The sequence below is a fragment of the Sciurus carolinensis genome, chromosome 16 (genome assembly GCF_902686445.1).
Source record: "Sciurus carolinensis chromosome 16, mSciCar1.2, whole genome shotgun sequence".
NCBI classification, from domain to species: Eukaryota; Metazoa; Chordata; class Mammalia; order Rodentia; family Sciuridae; genus Sciurus; species Sciurus carolinensis.
In genome coordinates, this window is record NC_062228.1 from 56168804 (window position 1) to 56191648 (window position 22845).

Below are 22845 nucleotides of genomic sequence, written 5' to 3' on the forward strand. Positions count from 1 at the left end.
CCTGTACCCCAGGACAGGAGCTGCTGCTCCCCTCCCTCCCCTCCCTCCCCTCTTCCTGCTGCTGTCCCTCTGGCTCCCAGGCTCCTGTCAGGGGCGCTTGTGGCCTCTGGCTTCAGGTTCCAGACACCACTTATCCATTCCCCCCGAGGCGGATGCAACCAGGCCAAGCATGTGGCACCCGTGACTGTGATTGTTACTGTTGTCACTGCAACGTCTTGCTCTCCGGTAGGCTCCTGAGAGCCTGCTCTGGGGACGGGCGAGAGCCCTCCTAAAGCCTGCTCTGGAAAGGTGCAGGTGGTCAGCCCTGCGTCACTGCCTCACCAGGGACCAGCCCACCTCCCTCCTCCTTGGGATCAAGTCTCTCAGGAACCCCAAGACACAGCAGGGCAGCCCTGACCTCCAGCTTTCTCAGGCACATGCAGCAGCCAGCTTGGCTTCTCAGCCCTCACCAAGGGTCCTCCCTGGCTGCAGGCTCCTTCCTGACAGGAAACCCGAACTACGTGTCCCCACCTCTCCCCTGCACAGCGGCCCAGGGGCCAAGCCCCTGCCCCTGGGGGGACACATGCCTTCCTCATTCTCCCGGTCCTGCTTGCTGCTCTCAGCCAGCCTCCTTGCTCTCTCCTCCTCCTCCTGCTGCTTCTGCTGGATCCTCAGGTACAGGGCCCTCTGGGCCGAGGGCAGGAAGTCGGGGACACCGGCGCCCGGCTTCGGCCGACCTGGGGGCCCTCCCTCAGAGAAGCTGTCAGGCTCCAGAGGGTGCTCGGGGAAGAGGGGCTCCCCAGGCTGCCCCGGCAGCTCTTCGTAGTGCCCGTAGTCCTCTGTGGCAGGGAAGAACCGAGGGTTCGTGTCGGGAAGGTCCTCGAGGTGCCAACTCCACCCCCTGCCCTTCACTGGAAAAGCCAACCCTTGATGGTGATGGGTGAGGACGTCCAGCCCATCCCTTCCTGCCTGCCCCAGGCCTGGTGCCCACACAGAGCCCAACACCGGGTTACAGGGCAGCCTGGCAGAGCATCCCATCCGAAAAGCAGCTGGGGAAGATGAAGCTCACGAAGGGGGATTGGTGATGTGTATAAATGCTCATGGATGAAAACAGGATGGACACTGCGTGTATGTTGGCAAGACACAGGGAAGGCTTTGAAAAGGACAGCGAACAGCCCCCCGGAATGTGCCCTCCCCATGTGCTTCTGGCTAGTTGTCTGTGGTGAGCATTAGTCTCATGGATCTTTGTGATAATAAAGAAAACAGCTCACAGTATGAGCGGAATCACGTTCACCAACAAAACCAGGAAAAGAGAATGAAAACACACCAGAGTGCAGCTTGTCAGCCCAGAAGCTTGGGGGCAGCTCTCCCTCTTCTTTCTCCTCCCAGGCTCCTGACCTTGCAGGAAGGCGCAGGGGGGTGGTTTCTCTCAAGGCTGGGGGGTCAGCCTTCCCTCCCTCACTGGCTCCACCATGTGGAGCCCAGAGCACAGACAGGGGCAGCTGCAGCCCACTTGCCACTCCTGGGGAGTGCAGGACGGCACGAAGGAACAGGACTATCAGCACTGTCCCCGAAAGTGGACACAACCACCTCTACCTTCCTGGGACTACTGAGCATTGGAAACGTGGCTGGTGCTACCCAGAAAGTGAAACAACAGGATTGCAGATTACAAAACTGGCAACTGTTTCATATACAAAAGTACAAAAAGCAAAAAGAGAATGGTGGGGCCTGCTGCTGGGGCTGACGGGGCCTGCTCAGTCCACACCCTCTGGAAGCTGGGGACACTCAAGAACAAGACAGTTGAGGCCCTGCCACAGAACAGAGCCGGGAGTGAACGCACGGTGGCTGAACCTCCGAGTGCAGCAGAAAGCACCAACTGTGTGCTCCCCAAGGTGGTGTGTGGCATGGGTGCTGCACTTGGATGGTGTAGGAAGGCACGCTGCTCTAGAAAGGTCCGCTGCCAACTGGCAGACCGCCTCCATGTCTTCCTGGCACGACACCTAAGTTGACAGGGACCACGGGCACGTGACCTTGAAGCCTGACTTCCCGCTCGTCCTTCTGCAGGCCCTGCTCCTCCTCTGACACTTGACGCTCACATTTCTATCTCTGGATTGGTATCTCCGTGACGCCCCTCCAGCCACTCCCTCAAAACTTCCGTGTGGCTGGCGAACAGGCACCTCCCTTTCCTGCAGTCAAGATGGAGGTGCTGCCACCACCCACCTCAGCCCCAGGAGGCCTGGCTGCATCAGGTGATAGCCCTGGCCAGCTCCCCATCTTCCATACTGCTCCTGCTCTGTGCTTGCAGGAATCACACTGGCCCTAAGGGGCCCCGCCCAAACCCTGAAGCCTGACCCCGCCGCTCTTGGCCAACCCTTCCACACCTGCTCCACAGCGGCACGGCAGCTCCCCATTCCCACCGCCGTCCTTGCTTACCCCACCATCTTGACAGCAACAAGGCCACTCCTGCCACGGCCCACAGTCCTCAACGCTGGGATGCCTCTTTCATCCTTCCTCTGTGGGTGAGCTGTGGCCAAGGAACCTGCTGTGCTTACATGCAGTCCCCTCTGCCTATCTCCGTCATTTTGATTCTCAGGCAGGCCTTTGCTGCCGGTCCCTTCCCTGCCCTGCCCTGCCCCACCCAACACTGTCCACATTATCTTCTAAGAGCGGCCAAGGCTGAAATGAGCTGATTCACTTATTTACAAGCGTGCTATCTCCTTCCATCCGTACAAATGCAGCTAAGGCAAAGATGGCAGCCACATGCCAGAGCCCTGGGGTCAGGAGCCAATATTCCCCTTCCTGAGGGCTGAACAGACATCTCCCACCTTCAGCAGAGCACATCATCTTGGCCCCACTGGCTGTCAGACACTGGAGTTGTTACCAACACGAAAAGAAGGAAGGAAGGAAGGAAAATGGCCAGTCATGGGGACAAGACAAGCAGAGTCTCAGGGTCAACACAGACAGCTCCAAGCCCAGAACTGTCTGGAAAGAAGAGCTCCATCCAGGGTATCTGACTTATTTCTGACAAGGCTATGTTCCTGATTATAGGCACACTGAGTAAAATTTCTTAAAAATTAAATAAGCCACACTGATAATAAACATAATATTCCTGTTGGTCTCCATAAGATACTAAATTCCCTGTCACTGAAAACATTCAACTACTAATGGAACAGAAATGAGAGTTGGAGTCCTGATTTCAAAGAGACGCAGACTAAGAAAGAAAAAAGTCACATCTTCCAGCTCCATTCTGCCAAACCCAGTGCCCAGAGAGCCCCACCTGGAGTGTGCATACCTGTGTCCCCGAGCAGACCTGGCTCCATCTCCATGCCCTCTTGCTGCTGGTAGAAGTTTTCATAGAAGTTCTGGGCTGGCGGGATGGGGGGCATCATTCCAGAATGAGGGGAGTCTCCAGGACCATATGGTATCATCGGGGGGCCTCCAGGACCCATGGGTGGGCCAGGGTTCATGCCAGGGCCCATCGGCATATCCGGGTGCATGTCCGGGTGCATGTCGGGGTGCATGTCCGGGTGCATGTCTGGATGCATGTCAGGGTGCATAGGGCCCCCCATTGGTCCTGGGGGCCCCATGTTGGGACCAGGACCCATTGGCCCTGGGGGTCCACCAGGTCCAGGGAACCTAGGAGAGAAAACGGTCACTATGAAAGCAGCTGCTGAGGAAAGAAGGTGGTACACTACCCCCATGAGATGTGGAGGGCTTGGGGTCCAAGGCTGTGCGTGGCAGATGGGGACCCCAACAGGTTCAGAGGCAACACCCTGCACAGGCCAGGTTCCCGTGGGCTGCTGTGAGCCAGGGCACGCACCTCACACCCAGCTTCTCAGCCAGCTGTCCTGTGGGCCGCACCACAATCTCAAACAAGGAAGGGATCTTCTTGTTGTACATGTCCTGCTGCTGCTGCAGCTGCTGCGGGGACAGTGGCTCGTGCACTGGCATGGGCATCTGAGGGGGCCCAGGGGGAGGGGGAGGGGGAGGGGGTGGGGGTGGGGGTCCACCCTGCATGGGCCTGCCATTGGGAGAGGTAGGGGCCTGGGGGCCGGGGGGCCGAGGCGGGGTGGGCAGGAGGCCCACGCCGGGGGGCGGTTTGGGCAACGGGTTGATGCCCTGCTTCTTCAGCTCCTCAACTTCCTTCTCGTCCTCGGCACCGGCTTCCGCATCATCAGCCAACATCTACACGGGAGAGGGAAGGAAGGAGTACAGGTTAGAGAGAAGCTTAGGCAGTTGTAGGGAACAGACCTCTCCACCTGGAAAGTTGGGTTTTTCTTGGTACCAGGGATTGAGCCCAGAGGCACTTAACCACTGGGCCACATCCCCAGCCCTTTTTATGTTTTACTTAGAGACAGGGTCCCACTAAATTGCTTAGGGCCTTGATAAAAGCACTGACGCCCTAAGTCTTATGATGTATACCATACATTCATTCTCTTTTTTGCAGTGCTGGGGATTGAATCCAGGGCCTTACACACAGTAGGAAGCACTACACCCCTAGCCTTGGGGGTCTCTAATTAAATGTCACTGAGAGTGATTGTCCCAGTCTCCTCTGCTTAATGCACTCCTGTTCCTATGCAGATCCTGGTATGCCCACCCTGCCAACCCCAGGGGGCGGGACACTTCCTTCCCTGCAGCACCCCAGCACCTCAACAGGGCCTGCTGCAGGAGAGGCACAGTGAGTGGTCAGAACAGGCTGGCGTCTGGACTGGGCCAGAACGCCTTGCCAACTATGTGCAGAAGAGTGAACACCACCTCCATCCCAACCAGGCCTCTCGTCAACCCCACAACGTCCTCGACACATTGGCAGGGCTACTAACATGGCCACAGTGCCTTCAGGCAAAAGATAAAAGTAAAGGTTTTACCTCATTAAACGCATCCCCCTCCCTTCCCAGAGACCTCCCACACTTCAGACTGCCTGCGATAAGCCATTCTCCCCTCACCTCCCTGGCTTCTCCCATAATACTGTATTCCCTCTTTGGCTTTCTTCTTTTCTTTTTTCCCCCTGATACCAAGGATTGAACCCACGGGTGCTTAACCACTGAGCCACATCCCCAGTCTGTTTTTTATTTTTTTATTTTAAGATAAGGTCTTGCTGAGTTCCTTAGGGCCTCCCTAAGTTGTTGAGGCTGGCTTTGAACTTGTGATCCTCCTGCCTCAGCCTCCTGAGGTGCTGGGATCACAGGCATATGCCATGGTGCCTGGCTCTTTTTTATTTTTGGGGAAAAAAAAAGGGTGGGTATTAAAAAATTACAAATAAAAACGTGCTACTAGAAAAAAATAAAACAACTATGCCACTGGGCTGTTTCTGCTGAAGCACAAACTTGGAACCTCCAGCAGGGGGCAGATGTCAGTCAGATATCCTTTAGTCCTTCAAAAGGGAAATGGAACCACCATTTTTGTTTCCACTCATGTGGTGAAATGACTGGACTGGAGGTTATTTAATGATCAATTAACCCAAGGGTAATGGGCTCTCCAAAGGCAACAGCAAGTGAGCATGTTTCCCATGGACACCATACCACCCACAGCACATGCTCCCTAGTCTGCTGGCTCAGTTTCACCTGAGAGCCTCTAAGCATCTGTCTGCCTGTTTATCAGGCAATTTCAGAAGGAGGCTCCCAAACTGGCTGATGTACTGATGGTCTCAGTCCTTACCCTCCTCAAAGACAGTCAATCTCCTAATATCGTTGTGTACTAGGAGGTGGGAAAGAGCCTGTTCTGTCTCCCTCCACTCCCTGGACGTGCTGTGTCAGGGAAGGGAGGAAAGGAGTTTGTAGTCCCCCAAATTCTAATCCTGACATCTCAGGCAGAGAACTACAGACACTAGGAGTTTCAGATGTCACTTGGCTTGTGGATGTTGACGTGTCACCTGAGGAGCTTCCCGCTCCAGTCTTCCCATTGCCCTCTACCTCTCTGCACGAGCGTTCCTGTGAGTTGCAAGCAAACACTGACACTTCCATGGCCTCTTTTTTTTTCTTGCAGTACTGAGGGTTGAACCCAGAGGTGCTTTACCAGTAAGCTATATTCCCAGTCCTTTTTATTTACTTTTAATATTGAGTCAGGACCTAAGTTGTCAAAGCCCTCAAAAAACTTGTGCTTCTCCTGCCTCAGCCTCCCCAGTCACTGGAACCCAAGGCATGTGCCACTGCACGTCATGGGTTGCTCTCTCTGTTACACTGACATCACAGAACCTATCTGGAGACAGGCACCAGGCAGGAACACCAGGCAGTATTCCTTTTACATAACTGTTCCCAGTGAATGCAGCAACAGCCTGCCGTGGCTGGAAACAAGATACACGCATGGCCACCCCTATCCCCTTGCAGAAAGGAAAGAAGTTGCTGGTGCCTCTTGAAAATGGTCCAGCGCCTCATCAATGCAATTGGGAGTTCTGGTCCTGCAGAGGCCAGATGGGCAAGCTGTAGTGCCAAGGCAAGGGAAGGTGCGCTTCCTGGATCCTGTTAGCTCTGGGCAACCCCGTTAGCCCTCAGACATTACCTTATCCAGGAGCTCTCTCGTCTCTTCAGTCAGAGGGTCATGGGAGAACATGCAGTCGTCACCATTGATGCAGTTCCCAGTGGTGTGGTATAACTTACATGGAAAATCACGTTCATGACAAATTAAGGCAAATGCTTCATCTCACGGAACCCACCCAAGGGCAGAATTCATGTCCTTGTTTTGAAGATGAGGAAACTGAAGCCCAGAGAGGTCAAGTGACTTGCTCAGGATTGCAGTGGTTGGCAGCTGACCCAAGACAAGACATGGTTCTCCAGACCTGTTCCAGAGCAATTTCTGCCCCTCCAAGGTGGTCTTGGAGTTGTGTCCTCAGATCCTCAACAGGAGTGGGGAAGTCAAATGACTTGCTCAAGGTTACAAAGCCAGTTGCAAAGATTTCAGAAAGACAGGCACGGAGAGAGGCCGGCCTTGCGAGTATATGTGAGAATACAGCAGTGCATCCTGGCTTACTCAGCTGCAGCCTGGATCAGCAGACCTGGCCTGGGCAGAAGGGAAGGTTCAGCACATAAGGGCAAGCACAATAAAGGTGACTACGGCTACTCTACGTGGCAGGTATAGGTGGTAAAGGATATCGTGCATGTAGGGGCAGTTTTCCGCTCTGGCACAGAATCCAGTGATGTAGAACTTGCACAGCTCTCGCTTCTTTGGCAGTTCAATGTCGTGGCTGAAATTACAGTGGTCTCCCTGGAAGAGAAGCACTAAAAAGGTCAGGTGGTGGCAGCAAGGCCATGCTTGCTTCAAGTGCCCCTTGGAAAAGAGTCGAGGAATGGCAGGCTCCAGAGCACTGTCCCAACTTGCCCTGCCCTGCCTGCCACCTGTTTCCATCCCACACCCCCATGCCACTGCCTCTGCTGTTTCTCCCCAACTCTCTTCTTCTCCTTCTCGCCCCTTGCTTTCATCTGTGTTTTACTGTTTTTACTGTTGGGTGCATGGCAATGAGGGCTTGTTACCTACCTGCAATCCAGTCCCATACTTCTTCCTTCCTGGCAGAACCCTAATTTTGTTTGGGGAAAAATGTGCCTAGCTAAAAGTACCTCATTTCCCAGCCTCCCTTGCAGATCCAACCAATGAAATATAGGAAAAAGTTCCCAGGAAGAACACTTCCTAAATTAAAAAAAATTTACTTTGCTCATCTTTCTTGCTCCTAGACCTTGGATGTGATGCACAGCAGATATTGTGCAAAGATGAGAATGAATGCCACAATGACAAGGTAGAACAGAAAGCAGGAAGGAACATAAGTCCCCCAGGATACCAATGACCACTACACCAATCTCTTACTGCCCACCCCCCCCAAGATTCCTTGTTCCAAGAGACAAACGTCAAATGTGTTGAAACCAGTAGAGTTAGGTTTTCCTTTACTTGAACATAATTCAAACAAAAGGAATTAAGGTTCTTGTTCTCTGTTCTTCAGCCTTTAGTCCCTTGCAGGAATCATTTACTATCACTATGAGCTAAAGAAAGAAGCTATTCTCACAACCAGTATGGACCCCAGTATGGAGGCTCCTCAAAAGATTAGGCATGGAACCACCACGTGACCCAGCTATACTACTTTCTCAGTATTTATCCTAAACAATCAAAGTCATCACACTACAGGGGCAAATGCATGCCCAGGTTTATAGCAACGCAATTCACAAGAGCCAAAATATGGAACCAACCTAGGTGTCCGTCAACAGAAGAATGGATAAAGAAAATGGGGCATGTATACACAACACAGCTTTATTCAGTCATAAAGTAGAACGAGATTATGTTACTTGCAGGAAAACAGATAGAACCTGAGAACACTATGTAAAGCAAAGTAAGCCAAACTCAGAAGGTCAAGAGTAGTATGTTTTCTCTCACATGTGGAAGCTACAGAGGAAAAAACGAGAACCAAAGGGAGAGCAGCAGAACAGAGGAAGGGGACCAGGAGTTTGGGAGGAGGGTGGGGGGTGCCAGGAAGGAAACTGGCGAAATCACACTGTTATACTGTGTGCATGCACAAACTTGTAACCAGAGAGCCCACCATTATGTATGACTACAGTGCACCAATAAAACAAGAAAATAAAGAAAGAAGTTGCTCTGTATCTGCTTCCTCTATACCTAGGAATGGCTACTCAATTTTCTTTATATGTATGTACTCAAGTTTCTAAAAAGAATATGAACTGTGACTGTAATAAGGAATGTTTTGCATACCACACCTTGTTTGAGGTACCTATTTCTTCCCAAAACAGATGCATGGGAGTAGCATCCCTGAATGCTCATCAGGACCTGTCTTTACATTAGCACTGACCCTTACAAATACATCTGAGGCCATACGGATGTATCTAAGTTTTGGCCAAAAAATATGTTCCCTTGCTGTGTCCTCCTCACTCTGAGAAGTAAGTTGAGTCTTCCAGGCCTGCCCAGGTGTCTCTGGATACCAACATGTACCCCCAAGGACACAGACCATCACACAATTTCTTCCACCTACTCCAACAGTTAGTGTGACTTCCAGGACACTCACAGAGGATACATAGCCTGCTCCTTACCCATGTGCACCGCCCTTCCACGAAGTATTTGCAGATGACTTTGCCTTTCTTGTCAGACTGCTGGTGAGGTTTGTCATGGTCACCCCTGCGGTAGCTTCCCCCACCACCATCCTGTGAAGAATGCAGAGTGTGAGTGAAGGGAACGAACAGGAAGGGTGGAGGTGGACTCTAGGCAAATGGGAACAGCAGGCAAAGGGAAGAGCGTTCACAAGGGCACTGACAGGCACATCTGTCCCACACCAAGACTGGGTACAGAGTTTGAACCCCGCATGTGGAATACTGGGTATGGAGGGAAAAAGCTCTGGCACTCAGAGCTGCTGGCAGCTGGGATCCAGAGATAAAAGCAGCTGTGTGGGAACATCACCTCCTAGAGGAGGAGGCGTGGGCCAGAAGACCCTGGAGGACTAACTGAATGGGTCACATGCAGCCTTCCCAACCTCAGAGACTCACTGAGATGCTGCAGGTGCTGTGGAAGACAAGTTATTTTTGTACTGGGGATTGAACCCAGAGGTACTTAACCACTGAGCCACATTCCCCAACCCTTTTTGTATTTTATTTTGAGACAGAATCTTGCTAAGTTGCTTAGGGCCTCACTAAGTTGCTGAGGCTGGCTTTGAACCCAGTGATCCTCCTGCCTCAGTCTCCGGAGCCACTGGGTTTACTGGGTTTACAGGCGTGTGCCACCTCCCTTGGCTGAAGACATGGTTTTACATACAAAGGTACTCACCAACAGTGAGTCCCCAGGACAGACAGTTAAATTTGTCACCCCTGGGGGTGAGGGCCAATGAGAGAAGGAGGGCAGGATCAGCCTCACACAATAACTCATTAAAGGTGAAGGAAAAAAAAATAAGGCCAGGCATGGTGATGCATGCCTGTAATCCCAGCACCTCTGGAGGCTGAAACAGGAGGATCACGAGTTCAGGGCCAGCCTCACCTCAACAATTTAGTGAGTCCCTATCTCAAAATAAGAAATAAAAGGGGCTGGGTATGTGGTTCAGTGGTAGAACATCTCTAGGTCCAATTCCCACTACCAAGGGGGAGGGGAATCCCAGAAGGGGTCTTGGCCAAAACCATCAGCTCAGAACGAGGAATCAACTCACGCCCATGTCGTCATCATAGAAGTCCTCATCATCGTTCATTCCGCCCTTGTTCATCCCTCCACGGCTTCCACCTCGACCACGGCCCCGGCCCATGCCTTTCCCTCTGCCTCGGGAACCCCGGCCCCGGCCTCGACTCAACCCTGCAGAGTGAGAGTGGGTTAGCCTGCTCCTTTCCCAGGGCCCAAGTCCAGCAGCTGCGGCCAGCCCCCACTAGCACATGGCACTGAGGTCCCCTACGCACCTCGGCCTCGGCTGTCCTTGGACCTGCGGTACTGGTTCAGCTCCTTGGAGTACTCGTCGTAGTCGTCATCGCCCATCGGCTCCTCACTTTCCCCATACTGGAATTCCAGAGAGACGGAAAGGGCAGGAGAGTGTCACAGAGGAACAGGGAACATTCCCTAGACACCCTGCCTCCTTCTGCAAGAAAGGGACCAGCCCCAGGCACTGGAATGTCTCTGCCTCAACAGCAGGTGGTCCTAGTCCTTCCGGAGCAGCCTCACCCAGGAGACTCCCCACTCCTGGCCACTGGGCGGAGAAGCACAGCATCCTGTACACAATGACAGCCGTCTGGCTATGCAGAGTGGCGGCTCACTGTGCTCTGGCCTGGGAGGCAGGAGCAGATCAGTGCCTGCTCTCCTCTTTGGGGGCAGAGGGTATAAACACATATCCTGGGGCTGGGGATGCAGCTCAATGGTATGGCATTTGCCTCTCATGTGTGAGACCCTAGGTTCAAACCCCAGGAAAGAAGGAAAAACAAAGAAAGAGGGAAGAATAAATGAACATTTTAAAGCAATTAACCAGCCACTCAAGGCTTCTTTCCTTCAGAATGTTCACGTGTCCTCCCACCGGCCACACTCCTGTCCCTCCAGGGCTACAGAAAACCTTACTTCCATCTCCTCCTCGTAGAAGTCCTCTTCGTCCTCCGCGTGGTCTCCCACAGAGCCTCTGCCCCGGCCTCGGCTGCCCCTGCCCATGCCTCGGCCTCGGGATCCTCCACGGCTTCCTCGGCCCCTGTAGCCCCTGCCCCGGCCTCGGCTACCTGCACAGGGATTGGGATAGTGAGCCTGATACAGGAGCAGATCCCATCATCAAGAAGAAGACAACCCATATCCTGCCCCTCAATCACTGCATCTTCCTGCTCCTCTAGGAAGCCCTCCCAGCTGCCCTGGGAGGATTAAAAGTCCCCTGGGCCCTCAGCATTTTTCTTTTTTTTTACAGTGCTGGGGATTTGAACCCAGGGCCTTGCAAGCACTCTACCAACTGAGCTACATCCCCAACCCCGCTCAGCATTTCTGACAGAGCGACTACAGCACTTACTACCCTGGTCACAGGTACTGGCCACATTGGACAATGCAGTTTAACACAGCAGCCACCAGTCACACACGGCCAACAAGCACCTGGAACATGACTGGTCCAAGCTGAGAGAGGCTCTGAGCACAAACCAAACACGGGTTTCCCAAGACTTAGGCGGGAGAAAGAGACAGAATGTGTAATATCCCATTTGTCTACGTTGAATTCATATTGAAATAACACTTTGAATGCACAGGTTGATCAAACTGGTAACCTGTTTCCTGTCTTTGTCAACGTGGCCACTAGAACATGAGAACACAAGTGGCTCACAATACACCGCCACTGGACAGCAATGCCACAGATCTCCCCAAAGCACAAAGCCTGCCTCAGGGAAACAAATGAAGGGCACTCTGGGCCTCTGGCAGGGGTCACAAGGCTAAGAACCTCTGAGCTGTAAGATTCTGGAAGCCCTTGAGCCAGGTGCCCTTCTGGCAGAAGACAGTTCTAAGAGATCAGGCTGGGCTGCTGTCTCATTGCTCAGCCCTCTCGTCTTCCTGGCCACCGATTCAAGGTTCAGAGGTGGTGGCAGCTGCACAGGCTGCAGCCACAAAGTCAGGTAATGGAGCTGGGAGGACTGTGGGCGGGCAGTGCCACAAAAGGTTTCAGCAGCCAGTTATTACTGTGGCCCAGGTAATGTAGAAGCTAAGTTGTCCCTTCTCTCTTCCCACAGCTGACAAGAAAATGAATTTTTAAAAAAGCCACCCTCAGTCACACTGGCCTCTACTCTGCCTCCTGCCCGGCTGGGGATCCTCTTCCCACCACCCCTCTGTGACTAACCCTGGCCACTGTGCCCTTTGTAGTTCCCAGAACCTCTTTATTCGTGTCTCTCACCCCTAAACAGCTACCTGCCTCTCCTCCTGGACATGGGGTTCCATGAGTAAGGACTGTGGTGATCAGCCTGGTTCTGCATGGCCCCATCCCTGGCAGCCGCTTAGCCCTAGAGAAGCCTCTGCTGGAGGGCTCACCTCGACCCCGGCTGCTGCCCTCCTTGGCACGCCGGTACTGGTTCAGCTCTTTGGTGAAGTCGTCGTAGTCCTCCTTGCCCATGTCCTCCTCCTCGTCCCCTTCATACTCCCCGTACTGCTCATTCTCATAGTCTTCGTACATGCCGTAGCCCTTGCTGTCCATCTTGGAGTAGGCTTTTTTGGGCAGGGGCGTGTTGTGCGATGGGGGGTATTGCTGGTGGGACTGAGAGAATTGGGAAGAGAGGGTGAGCCAGCTTTCATGGACTGGGGACAGGGCCAACAAGGTCCCCAAGGATTTCTGGATTGACATGTATGGGTGTCTCTACTGTCTGTCCCTGGATTGTGCTGCTGGGCCCCAATTGCTCTGGAGACCAATCCATCAGGAGACCCATGTAATTCTATCCTTGAGAAAGGGTTATTGCTTGAAAGAAAACTGAGACTCAAAACCCACAATCCCTGCAAAACCAAGGGCAAGAGGAGTTGTTTCCTAAGGATGCAGAGTGAGGACATTTGGGGAGGGGGCCTGTGGCACATGCCTATAATCCCAGCAACTCAGGAAGCTGAAGCAGGAGTATCTCAAGTTTGAGGCCAGTCCAGGCAACTTAGTGAGATTCTAAGCAACCTAATGAGACACAGCCTCAAATAAAAGTATAAAGGGCTGGAGATGTAGCTCAGTGGTAAAGTGGTTCAATCCCTAGTACAAAAAAAATTGTTTTCCCCCTATGGCCTTGAAATTCAATTAATGACCTGCTTTTTAGCCAAACTAGATTAGCTGTTTCAATTGGTGTTTTACAAAGGTGTGGAAGGTCCATAAAGCGTTGGATGAAGAAAAAACAAACATATAAATGGACGCAAACAAGATATCCTTTAAAAAAAAAAAAAAAGTCCTTCAACGGGTGCACAAAGAAAGTGTGTTTTACCCAGACAATGGTGCATCATTTAGCAATGAAAAGAAATGAGGTACAGAACAATGAGAAGTAACACAGGAACCTTAAATGCATACTGATAAGGCCAGGCACAGTGGTGCACACCTGGAGTTCCAGCTACTTGGGAGGCTGAGGCAGAATAATGGCTTGAGACCAGCCTGGGCAACAAGGCAGGCCCCATTTAAAAAAAAAAAAAAAAAAAAAAAAAAAAAAAAAAGGGCATATTGTTAAGGGAAAGAAGGCAGTTCAAAAATGTTACAGTTGATTCCAATTTTGACCTTCTGAAAGAGGCAAAACTGTAGAGACAGTAAAAAGATCAGTGGCCTGGAGCACAGAGGTTTTCAGGGCAGAGAAACTATTGTGATACTGTAACAAAATCCAAATAGCTACAGAATCCTACCAGAGTAGACACTAATGGATATGAATGTATCCACACAGGTGCAAGTGAATTATAACAACAGTGCCACACTAATGCAATATGTTAATAACAGGAAACAGAAGAGAAGAAAAGTGAACCCTGCACCGCCTGCTCAGTTTTCTGTTAACTGAGTGCTCTACAAAATAAAAGTCTATTAATTTAAAAAATTCACACTTATCATAGTTAAACTCAAAATACAGATATATAGACATGCTCAGAAATTCTTGAGCATTATCTCAAAAGGTCTCAAAATTCTCATTCACAATTCCAGCCAATGCTGTCCCCTCCATTCCTGGCCTCCCTCAGATCTGAATCTTCTCAACTATACCACTGGACAATCAATCGTCCATTATGATGGATGGTGCTGAGTCATAGGATGATGCTCTCTCTCCCCGGCTTTAAAAAGAGTTACTAACTTTTCAACATTTATTATCAGAATCTGAAAATTCACACTGATTTCTATCTTATGGGTTTTTCTGGTGGAAAAAACATACACACGCAGAACAAATAACACAAATTTGTGCTTAAGTTCAGATATGTAATGGGGTATTTAACTTTCAACTATGCAAACCTTGAGATAATTTATTCTCCTGGTCATTTCATTCTCTTGCCAATTTCCTACAAAAGATCACTTATGAATGTTAGAAAGCAGTCAACTGTGACCTGAGGCAGCAAGACACACAGAGTCCTGCTGAAACCCGGGAGACACGTGGCAGAGAAGGCTCAAGAGCAAGCCCTGTGGATGTCAACCACTGCCTGGGTTCAATTCCTAGCTCCTCCATTCACAGCTGGGGAACCTTCCCAAAATTTTCTAAAGACTCAGTTTCCTCATCTATAACATAGGGATGAAATAATACCTATCACAGGATTAAAATCCAAATAAGGTCTATGCAAAAATGCCCCTGCACATGACAGGAGCAGTAAATGGGGGTGGCTGTACAACTCCTGGAGCTGTGAGCCCCAGGACAAGCCCTGGGAGGCTGTGGGGCCATCCCTCTTCCTCTCCTAGAAAAGTCCATGCTTGGGACTCTCTCTTGGCTGGGAGGAGGGTAGGCAGAGAACTGCTGGAATTTAAAGACCCCACCACTAGAAGGCACGGGGTGTGGCTTGGAGGTAGCTCAGTGGGGCCCAGAGCAGAGACACTCACAGGTGCATACGGGGGGCTGTACTCCCGGTACTTGCGGTGCCCCTTCTCACTGGGGCTGAAATCTGAGTCGTCTGAGAAGTCAGAGAAATCATCGCTGGAAGAAGCATGGCGCTGCAAGGCAAGGGAAGTGGAGTTAGCAACATGCTGCAGGCTGCCACCCAGCACAACCAGCCAGGACAGACCAGGCTGAAATGTGCCGGAAGGACTCTGCACTCTAACCAAAAGACCTCACCTAGGGGCACTCAGTGGCAATGAAGCATGAGCTACCAGCTCTTTAAAAGAAAAGTCTTTACCCACTTCAGGGCAGGAAAAACCATCTTTATTAAGAGTGCCCTCAGGCAGGCAGTGCAGTGAACCTTCCTGGACCTACTTTGTGCTTGGATTTCCTCCTCTTTTTCGACCTCCGCTTCTCCTTCTCCCGCTCTTTCTTCCGCTTCCGCTTCAGTCTCCTGTGAGACTTCTCCTCGTCCGAGTCACTATGGTGCTTTTCCCCCTTTTCCTTCCGGCTCCTCTCAGGCCCTCCGGGGGTGTCTTGGGTCTCCTCAGCCCCATCATCTTCCAGTTCACCTTCCTCCAACTCACCATCTTCCCTACAAACCAACCCCAAAGCCAGCGTGAACTCAGGGGTGGGAATTCAGGGGTGGGAACAGACCCCAAGGAGGAGGCGCTGGAGGAGGCCCAACTGCCACGGGCAAGAGCAGGGAGCCCCAGGACAGGTCCTGGGAGGCTGTGGGCACCCCCTCTTCCTCTCCCAGCATGACGGTGCTAGGACTCTAACTTGGCTGGGAGGGGTATAGGTAGAGAAATCCTAGAATTTAAAGGCCCCACCACTGGCAGACTAGGGGTGCAGCTCAAAGGTGAAGTGCTTGCCTGCTGTGTATGAGGCCCTGGGTTCCATCCCCAGCACAGAAAGACAGAAAGCACTTCCACCAACAGGGACAAATCTACACTGGGATTTTCCACAGGCTGAGTTTTTAAACAAGAAAAGTGGCAGGTTCTGTGGTTACATGAACTGAAAGTCCCACCCTGGGCTGTCAGAGGGTTCCCAGAAGCCCTGCCATCAGCACCTGTTTAGCTCTGCTCTAGAGCATTTACAAACCTCCCCTGACTACAGAAGCTCCTTGGGGTCCCAGGGAACCCCAAAGTATTCTCCTCCCACAGCAAAGGGACCTGCTGGTCCAGGGCCTTGGCCCCTGGATGCCAGCTGAACATCTGTTCCAAGTGAGGACAAGGGTGGCTGTGGACAAGGGTGACAGGGCCATGGTTCTCAACCAGGACCATCCCTCAGCTTTCTGGTCACCCACAGACAGGCTTAACACCAGTGCAGTCCCAGAAGGTCCATAACCACCACCGGTGAAGAGGCTACAGCCCTGGGCTTCTGGGTTGGACCCAATCCTGTCAGTCCCCCACTACCAGTCTGGGGTTGGGGAGGGGGGTCACAGATGGACAGGGACACTGAGCAAGTAGCAGAGTGGGGACTGCTCCAGGCCCCTCCTGAGGTCTCACTTGGTAGTTGACCCTGCCTTCTCTCCCTCCTGACATGCCTAGCCTCCTGGTACCTCTTCTGGACCCCCTCCTACAGTGTTCCTGCATTTGTCGACTGCCCCATGTTATCCCAAGGTCCGCTACTTTAAAAAGTAAAAGTGCTCTCCAAACACAAAGACACACCAGCAGGACATCTGATGTATGGGGTGGAGTGAGGGAGGGAGAAACAGGGCTAAGGAGTGGGCAGGTGGAAGGGGAGTCCAACCTTCAAGCCAAACCCACAGACAGTTCTCACAACTACAGAAGTTGGTAAAGGAAAAAAAAAGTAAAAATTTTAAAGTTCCTAAAATTCCTCATGAATGACCATTGCAGGGTCGAATGTGAGCATGAACCATCTCAACTGACTAGGGCACAAAGAGAGACAAAGGTAAGGTCAAGAGTAATGAAATGAGCCCAGTATTCAAAGGGCTAACTCAAGGGGAACAGACTTCAGCAGAGAGGCCGCTGCCACATAGAGGAGCAGCCAGTCAGGATCCCCAAAGGCTCTGAGGTGCTCCCTGGACAAATAACAAACTGCCACTTCCGGAGGACCTTCCAGGGTCCTTTCACCAGCACTGCTCCCTTGGTCCACCTCAGGGCTGCTCCCAAACACCAAGGAGCCCCTCAAGAGGGGACAGGTCTGGTTTCAATGCCACATGGCCCAGCCCTGCATATACCCAGAGGCAGAGGTCAAGGCCACTTCTGAAACACAGATTGTAGGACACAGAGCTCTTACTCCTATTTCAAAAGAAACAACAAAGAGAAGTGAGCATGTGCAGCTTGTGTTGTTCCCTCCTAAACCACCAGGTTTGTCCCCAGATGCCCCTGCAGGAAGATATTGAGCAAACGTGGGATCAGGGTGGGGCAGAGGGTGGCATTCCTAACAAGTGAGGCACCTTCTGCTCAGCACAACCCACAAGGATGGCCTCGCCCATGTTGAGAGCACAACCTGAGGATGGGTACATGCTACAGAGGCATAGCACATGTCTGCACATGCAAGGCTCTGGGTTCCATCCTTAGCACCACGCACCACCGCACGCGCGCACACACACACACACACCTGACTGGGGAAACTGGTTCTGTCCTGAGGGAGAAACTGTTCCTCAGTGACACAGCAAACTTCCTGCCCTACAATCACTGGGAGGTGGCTCCTAGAGCAGACCAACTGAAGGGCGTGTCCCTGATGGGAATACTGTAGGCGGGTCAGAGCCACACCTTGGAGAAACAGGGGACAGACTGGATAGGCTGGAAGTCCAGGAAACAACGCTGAACAGAGCACCACTCCCCTCACTGTAGTCTGGAGAGGGAAAGACTGAGAGGGGCATTATTGCAGTTCAGACCAGGTATTTCTGAGTGCATACTCAGTGCCAGGCCCCAATCACGTCCTTTTCTGCATCTTCCTTGTAACTCAATCCACAAAACACTCTCCAGGTTACAGACAGTGAAGGTCCTACCCAGGGTCCACTGTGGCCTGCATTCTACTCCCACATGCCAGGGCGAAGGTGCCAGCTGCTCCACATCTACCATACAGGGATAGGAGGGTGAGGGACGTGACAAAAGACCGTCCAAGAACTTGAGAGCCTAACCACTATGCAGAATGATTCTAGAAGAAGGCCTATCCATTATGAGGGCCTTATCAAGACTGGGAGGGGCTGGGGCTGTAGCTCAGTGGTGCAGCGCTTGCCTAGCATGTGTGAGGCACTGGGTTTGATCCTCAGCACCACAAAAATCAGTAAATAAAATAGAGGTATTGTACCCATCTACAACTAAAGACAATTAAAAAAAAAAAAAAAGACTGAGAGGACAGCACACAGCTCTGGCCTACAAGGACTTCAGCCAGAGAGAGTCATCAACCCACCTAAACTGACCAGCCCTGGCACATCTGGGCTCAACACGGATCAAATACAACTCTGCACAAAGCAGGCAGGGAGAATCTAGAACTTTGTTTCCCTAGAGTTGAGAAAAGCTGAAAGTAAAACAGGAATTAAAGAAAAAAAAAAAAATCACTGCTGATTTATAAAGGGGCATTGGGATCGCTGGGCACTCCCAGTGCCATTCAGTCATGGCATGCCCTCACCCCCCAGTATCCCAGGCTAATCTCTGCAGATAGTTACATCAGACACCCTCCCAGCTAAATGGCTGCATGAATATTAGGTCTGGCTACTTCCTTCAGACTCTGTTCATTTGTTCAACAGAAACAAAAAAAAAAAAAAAAAAGGAAATCAAGCCCACTGGGAGAGCTGGTAAAGTCCTGAGGGCCATCCACACCACTGCACAAAGGCAGCTTCACAAAACAGCAACCAGGTTTAAGCGGTGCCACTTAACAGGCTGCCAGCAAAATCCGTGTCAGAGTGGGATTAAATACCAAGGGAGCACGCTTAATAGACTGTGACATAATCCCCCAAGAAAAGTGGGGGAAGCCCCACTGCGCTAATCATTTCAATCTAGACCTGCCAAACCCTCCTGAGACACGCACGCAGGAGAAAGCCTGCAGCAGCGGCCTGCACAGAAACTGCTTCATTCCCATAGCCCAGAATGGCGATGCCCCTGCACTGCCAGAGCCACCAGGAACAAGAAATTAGTTGCACTGGGAAACTCTTGGAACTGACCTCCAGGAAGAAATAAAAAGAGGCCAAAAAGTAGCTCTGCCTCCAACTTCCTGGACAAAGCTCCCTGGGCATCCAAGTTTCCATTTTCAGAGCTGGCTGCTCCTCCTCTTGGGTCAAAAAATAGACCGAGACGCCTGGCCTAGCCAATACCTACGGAGCCAACTCCACAGGGCCCGGAAGCACACAGGGTCCATCACACACCACGAGCTTGGCAATAACAGTACTTGGAAATGAGATCTCATTTCACAGTAGGCTGGTGGAGGGGACAACATGTTTTTTCCTGCAGTCCCAAGTACGCCACCATCTGGGCCTCTTCCCTAGAATGTACTACTGCTGTGTGACCCAATCCTTGATTTTCTAGTCTGAAGAATGGAGTAACAGCAGTACCTACTTCTAGGAGTGTGAGGGTTAAATGAGATAACATGGATAAATCCCTGGGGCAGGGGGACAGGACAAGCACAAAGTAAGTTAAACAGTAGTTACTGGTTTTAAGAACCAGTTAGCTGGGCACAGTCCCACCTGCAATCCCAGTGGCCTGGGAGGCTGAGGCAGGAGGATCATGAGTGCAAAGCCAGCTTCAGCAAAAGCGAGGTGCTAAGCAACTCAGTGAAACCCTATCTCTAAATAAAATACAAAATAGGGCTGGGGATGTGGCTCAGGGGTTGAGTGCCCCTGAGTTCAATCCCCAGTATAAAAAAAAAAAAAAAAAAAAAAAAAAAAGTTAAGAGTCAGGTGTGATGGTGCAAGCCTATAATTCCAGCAGCTCAGGAGGCTGAGGCAAGAGGATCAAGTTCAAAGCCAGCCTCAACAATTTAGCAAGACCCTAAGCAACTTAGAGATCCTGTCTTAAAATAAAAACTAAAAGGGGCTGAGGATATGGCTTTGTGGTTAAGCATCCCTGGGTTCAGCCCAGCACCGAAAAAAAAGAAAGAAGGAAAGAAAAGAAAGCAGTTACAATCAGTGCACTTCACATGGATAACCCTACACTGGCTGGAATGCTTCTGGGAAGCATGTGCCACCTCCTCCTGGGGGGACAATGCTACCTGCTAGCCAACAAGCTCCCACTCACTTGTTCCAACTATGCCCAACCATCCTCTCCCACCCAATCCTGTACGAAAACTGAAAAAATCAGCATCTCCTCTTCTTAGCTCTAATCTATGTGGTACCAGAAGGCAACCCAGTGGATAGCCAAGAATTAAAAACGGGGCAAGCCGAGACCCAGGAAGAAGGGACAAAAGCCCTGGTGAGAAGGAAGTTTACAACATGGCAACTCTCTAGACAGCAGGGCTGGAGAAAGTTGAAAGGGGCCAGGGGCCTGTGGCTCTACCTGGTTTACGAGGGAGAAAAGAGGCAAACACAGAAAGATGGAAGCTCATGGGAACAGTGGCTATTACCTGAAGATCATGAGGCGGCTAGGTTAATGTGAAGGTCGGGGTTATGATCATTAACTGCCCAGACTCTCAACAAATTGCCTGGGTAGGCTCTGAATGACCCATTAACTAGGGACAAAATCACAAAAATTACAAGGAGGCTCCACCTCTTCAAATGTTTAACGACCAGTCTAAGTGCAGAAGCCCAGGATCGCAATCCGACCCTGCAGACAGTCGCTCACTAGAGCCAAGGCACAGGCCTTTCCATCAGCAGGGCCTGCGCCCGAAAGGCCCCGCGGCTTCCCCTGACTTAGATAGTGGTAGAGCAGCCCGCGGGGAAACTGAGGGCATTTCAGAACCAGGAAATTCTTGAAATAAACCTCTGGGTCTTGCACGTGTTTTTCAGTGTCCTTACTACCTAGTTCATCAATCAGAAACCAAGAGCAAATGGGCGCTTTCCCTTTCCCTCCTCAGCATTCTTAAGGGTAGGTCATGACACCCTCTGTGATGTCACAACATTTCCATGGTAACATACCCATAACATGGCACCACTTGAGTGGCAGGCACAATGCCACCAGGGAAGAAGAGACGGCGACACCCACACCCTCACTTCAGCGTGGGCAAGACTATAGACTGACAGAGGCCTCCAGATGCGAACCTCAAGCAGTCTGAACCTAGACTGAGTACTTGAAATATTAACTACTTATTACTAATTCTGTTAGGAGAGATGGTGGTTTTCTGATCATATTAAAAAAAAAAAAAAAAAAAAATCCTTAGCCAGGTGGAATGGAGCACATCCTGGGCACCCCAAAGGTCAAGGCAGGACGATGGCAAATTCGAGACCAGCCTTAGCAACTTAGGGAGGCCCTGGGCAACTTAGCAAGACCCTGTCTTAACATTTAAAAAGTGGGATGGGGTGATGGTAGAGCACCCCTGGGTTCAATCCCCAGTATAAAAGAAAAACAGATTCATACTAAAGAATTTATGGGCAAAATGTTGCTTTAAAACAGGCAGAAATGGGAGGCAAAGTAGTAGAATGAGCCACAACTGACAAAATGTAGATAATTATTGAAACTGGGTGGTGGGTATATGGTGGTTTATTATATCATTTTCTTTTCACTTGTGTGGTAAAAAATTTTCATAATAAAAAGTTAAAATAGGGGCTGTGGTTGTGGTTCAGTGGTAGAGCACTTGGCTAGCATGTGTGAGGCACTGGGTTTGATTCCCAACACCACATATACATAAATACATAAAGTCTTTATGTATTTATCAACAAAAAAAAAAAAAGTTAAAGTCAGGTGCAGTGGCTCATACCTATAATCCCAGTGGCTCAGGACACTGAGGCAGGTGGACTGCAAGTTCAAAGTTGGCCTCAGCAGCTTAGTAAGACCCTAAGTAAAATAAATAAATAAAATAAAAAAAAGAAAAATCAAAAACAAAACAAAAAGGCCCTAAGTAACTTAGTGAGACTCTGTCTCTAAATAAAATATTTAAAAAGGGCCGGGGATATGCTCAGTGGTTAAGCACCCTGGATCCAATCCCTGGACCAAGGAAGTTAAAACTCAAAGTGGGCCAGGTACAATGGCACACACCTGTAGTCCCAGTGACCTGGGAGGCTGAGCAAGAGGATCTCAAGTTTAAGGCCAACCTCAGCAATTCATTAAGATTCTCAGCAACTTAGCGAGACACTGTCTCAGAATAAAAAATAGAAAGGGTTGGGGATATAGCTCAGTGGTAGAGCAACCCTGGGTTTAGTCCTTGGTACCAAAAAAATATAATAAAAAATAAAGAGTGGGACCACCCCAGCAATGTGAGGAAACTGTGAGTGAAAGATGATGTTAATTTCTCAGCAGAGAACCACAGTGTAGGATGTGGTGCCTCCATGTCACTCACCAAGACCACACACCATCTGCCCTGCTTTCCTGAACTCCAAAGCTTGCCTGAGTATCTGAGAGGAGCTGTGACGACCCAAAGCAGTACTCAATGCTAATGTTCTATAGCACCTCCTTGTACTCCTCTCACTGCATCCATCAGCATCCCCATTTAATGGATCAGCAGACAGATTCAAATGCAAAGAAATCTGCCCCTAGGATCACAGCGGGCAGCAGCAGAATTAGAACCAGGATTTGACCCCAATGCCCACTCTTAACAGAAATTATCTGTAAAAGAATATTTATTTTAAATAGGTCAACTGACAAAACTCTCACCCTAAAATTTGTAACTGAGAAAAAGTAAGACATATGAACAGAAAACAGATTAAATGAATCCATATTCCAAGAAATGTCAGAACGAGGCACTAAGACATTGGAGCAGATTCTTTTTCCCCCTCTGGTACCAGGGATTGAACCCAGGGCTGCTCTACCACTGAGCTACATTCCCAGCCCTTTTTAAAAACCTTTTAAGACAGAGTCTCACTAAGTTGCTTGGGGCCTTGCTA

General features: G+C 50.7%; 1 protein-coding gene across 6 annotated transcripts in view; it reads right to left on the reverse strand.

Moving 5' to 3' along the window:
* The window catches only part of Zc3h4 (zinc finger CCCH-type containing 4), a 37095-nt gene that overhangs the window by 4284 nt on the left and 9966 nt on the right, over positions 1–22845 (reverse strand). For 5 of the 6 annotated variants that reach the window (XM_047529538.1, XM_047529536.1, XM_047529539.1 and 2 more), the window contains 12 exons: positions 15276–15495; positions 14906–15016; positions 12415–12637; positions 10987–11138; positions 10341–10437; positions 10100–10239; positions 9000–9110; positions 7065–7176; positions 6475–6584; positions 3800–4164; positions 3272–3615; positions 567–818 (listed from right to left, as the gene is read on the reverse strand). In XM_047529538.1, the coding sequence (XP_047385494.1) occupies positions 567–818; positions 3272–3615; positions 3800–4164; positions 6475–6584; positions 7065–7176; positions 9000–9110; positions 10100–10239; positions 10341–10437; positions 10987–11138; positions 12415–12637; positions 14906–15016; positions 15276–15495 (2237 nt within the window). The remainder of the gene's footprint in view (positions 1–566; positions 819–3271; positions 3616–3799; positions 4165–6474; positions 6585–7064; positions 7177–8999; positions 9111–10099; positions 10240–10340; positions 10438–10986; positions 11139–12414; positions 12638–14905; positions 15017–15275; positions 15496–22845) is intronic. The other variant, XM_047529542.1, reaches the window with a different exon arrangement.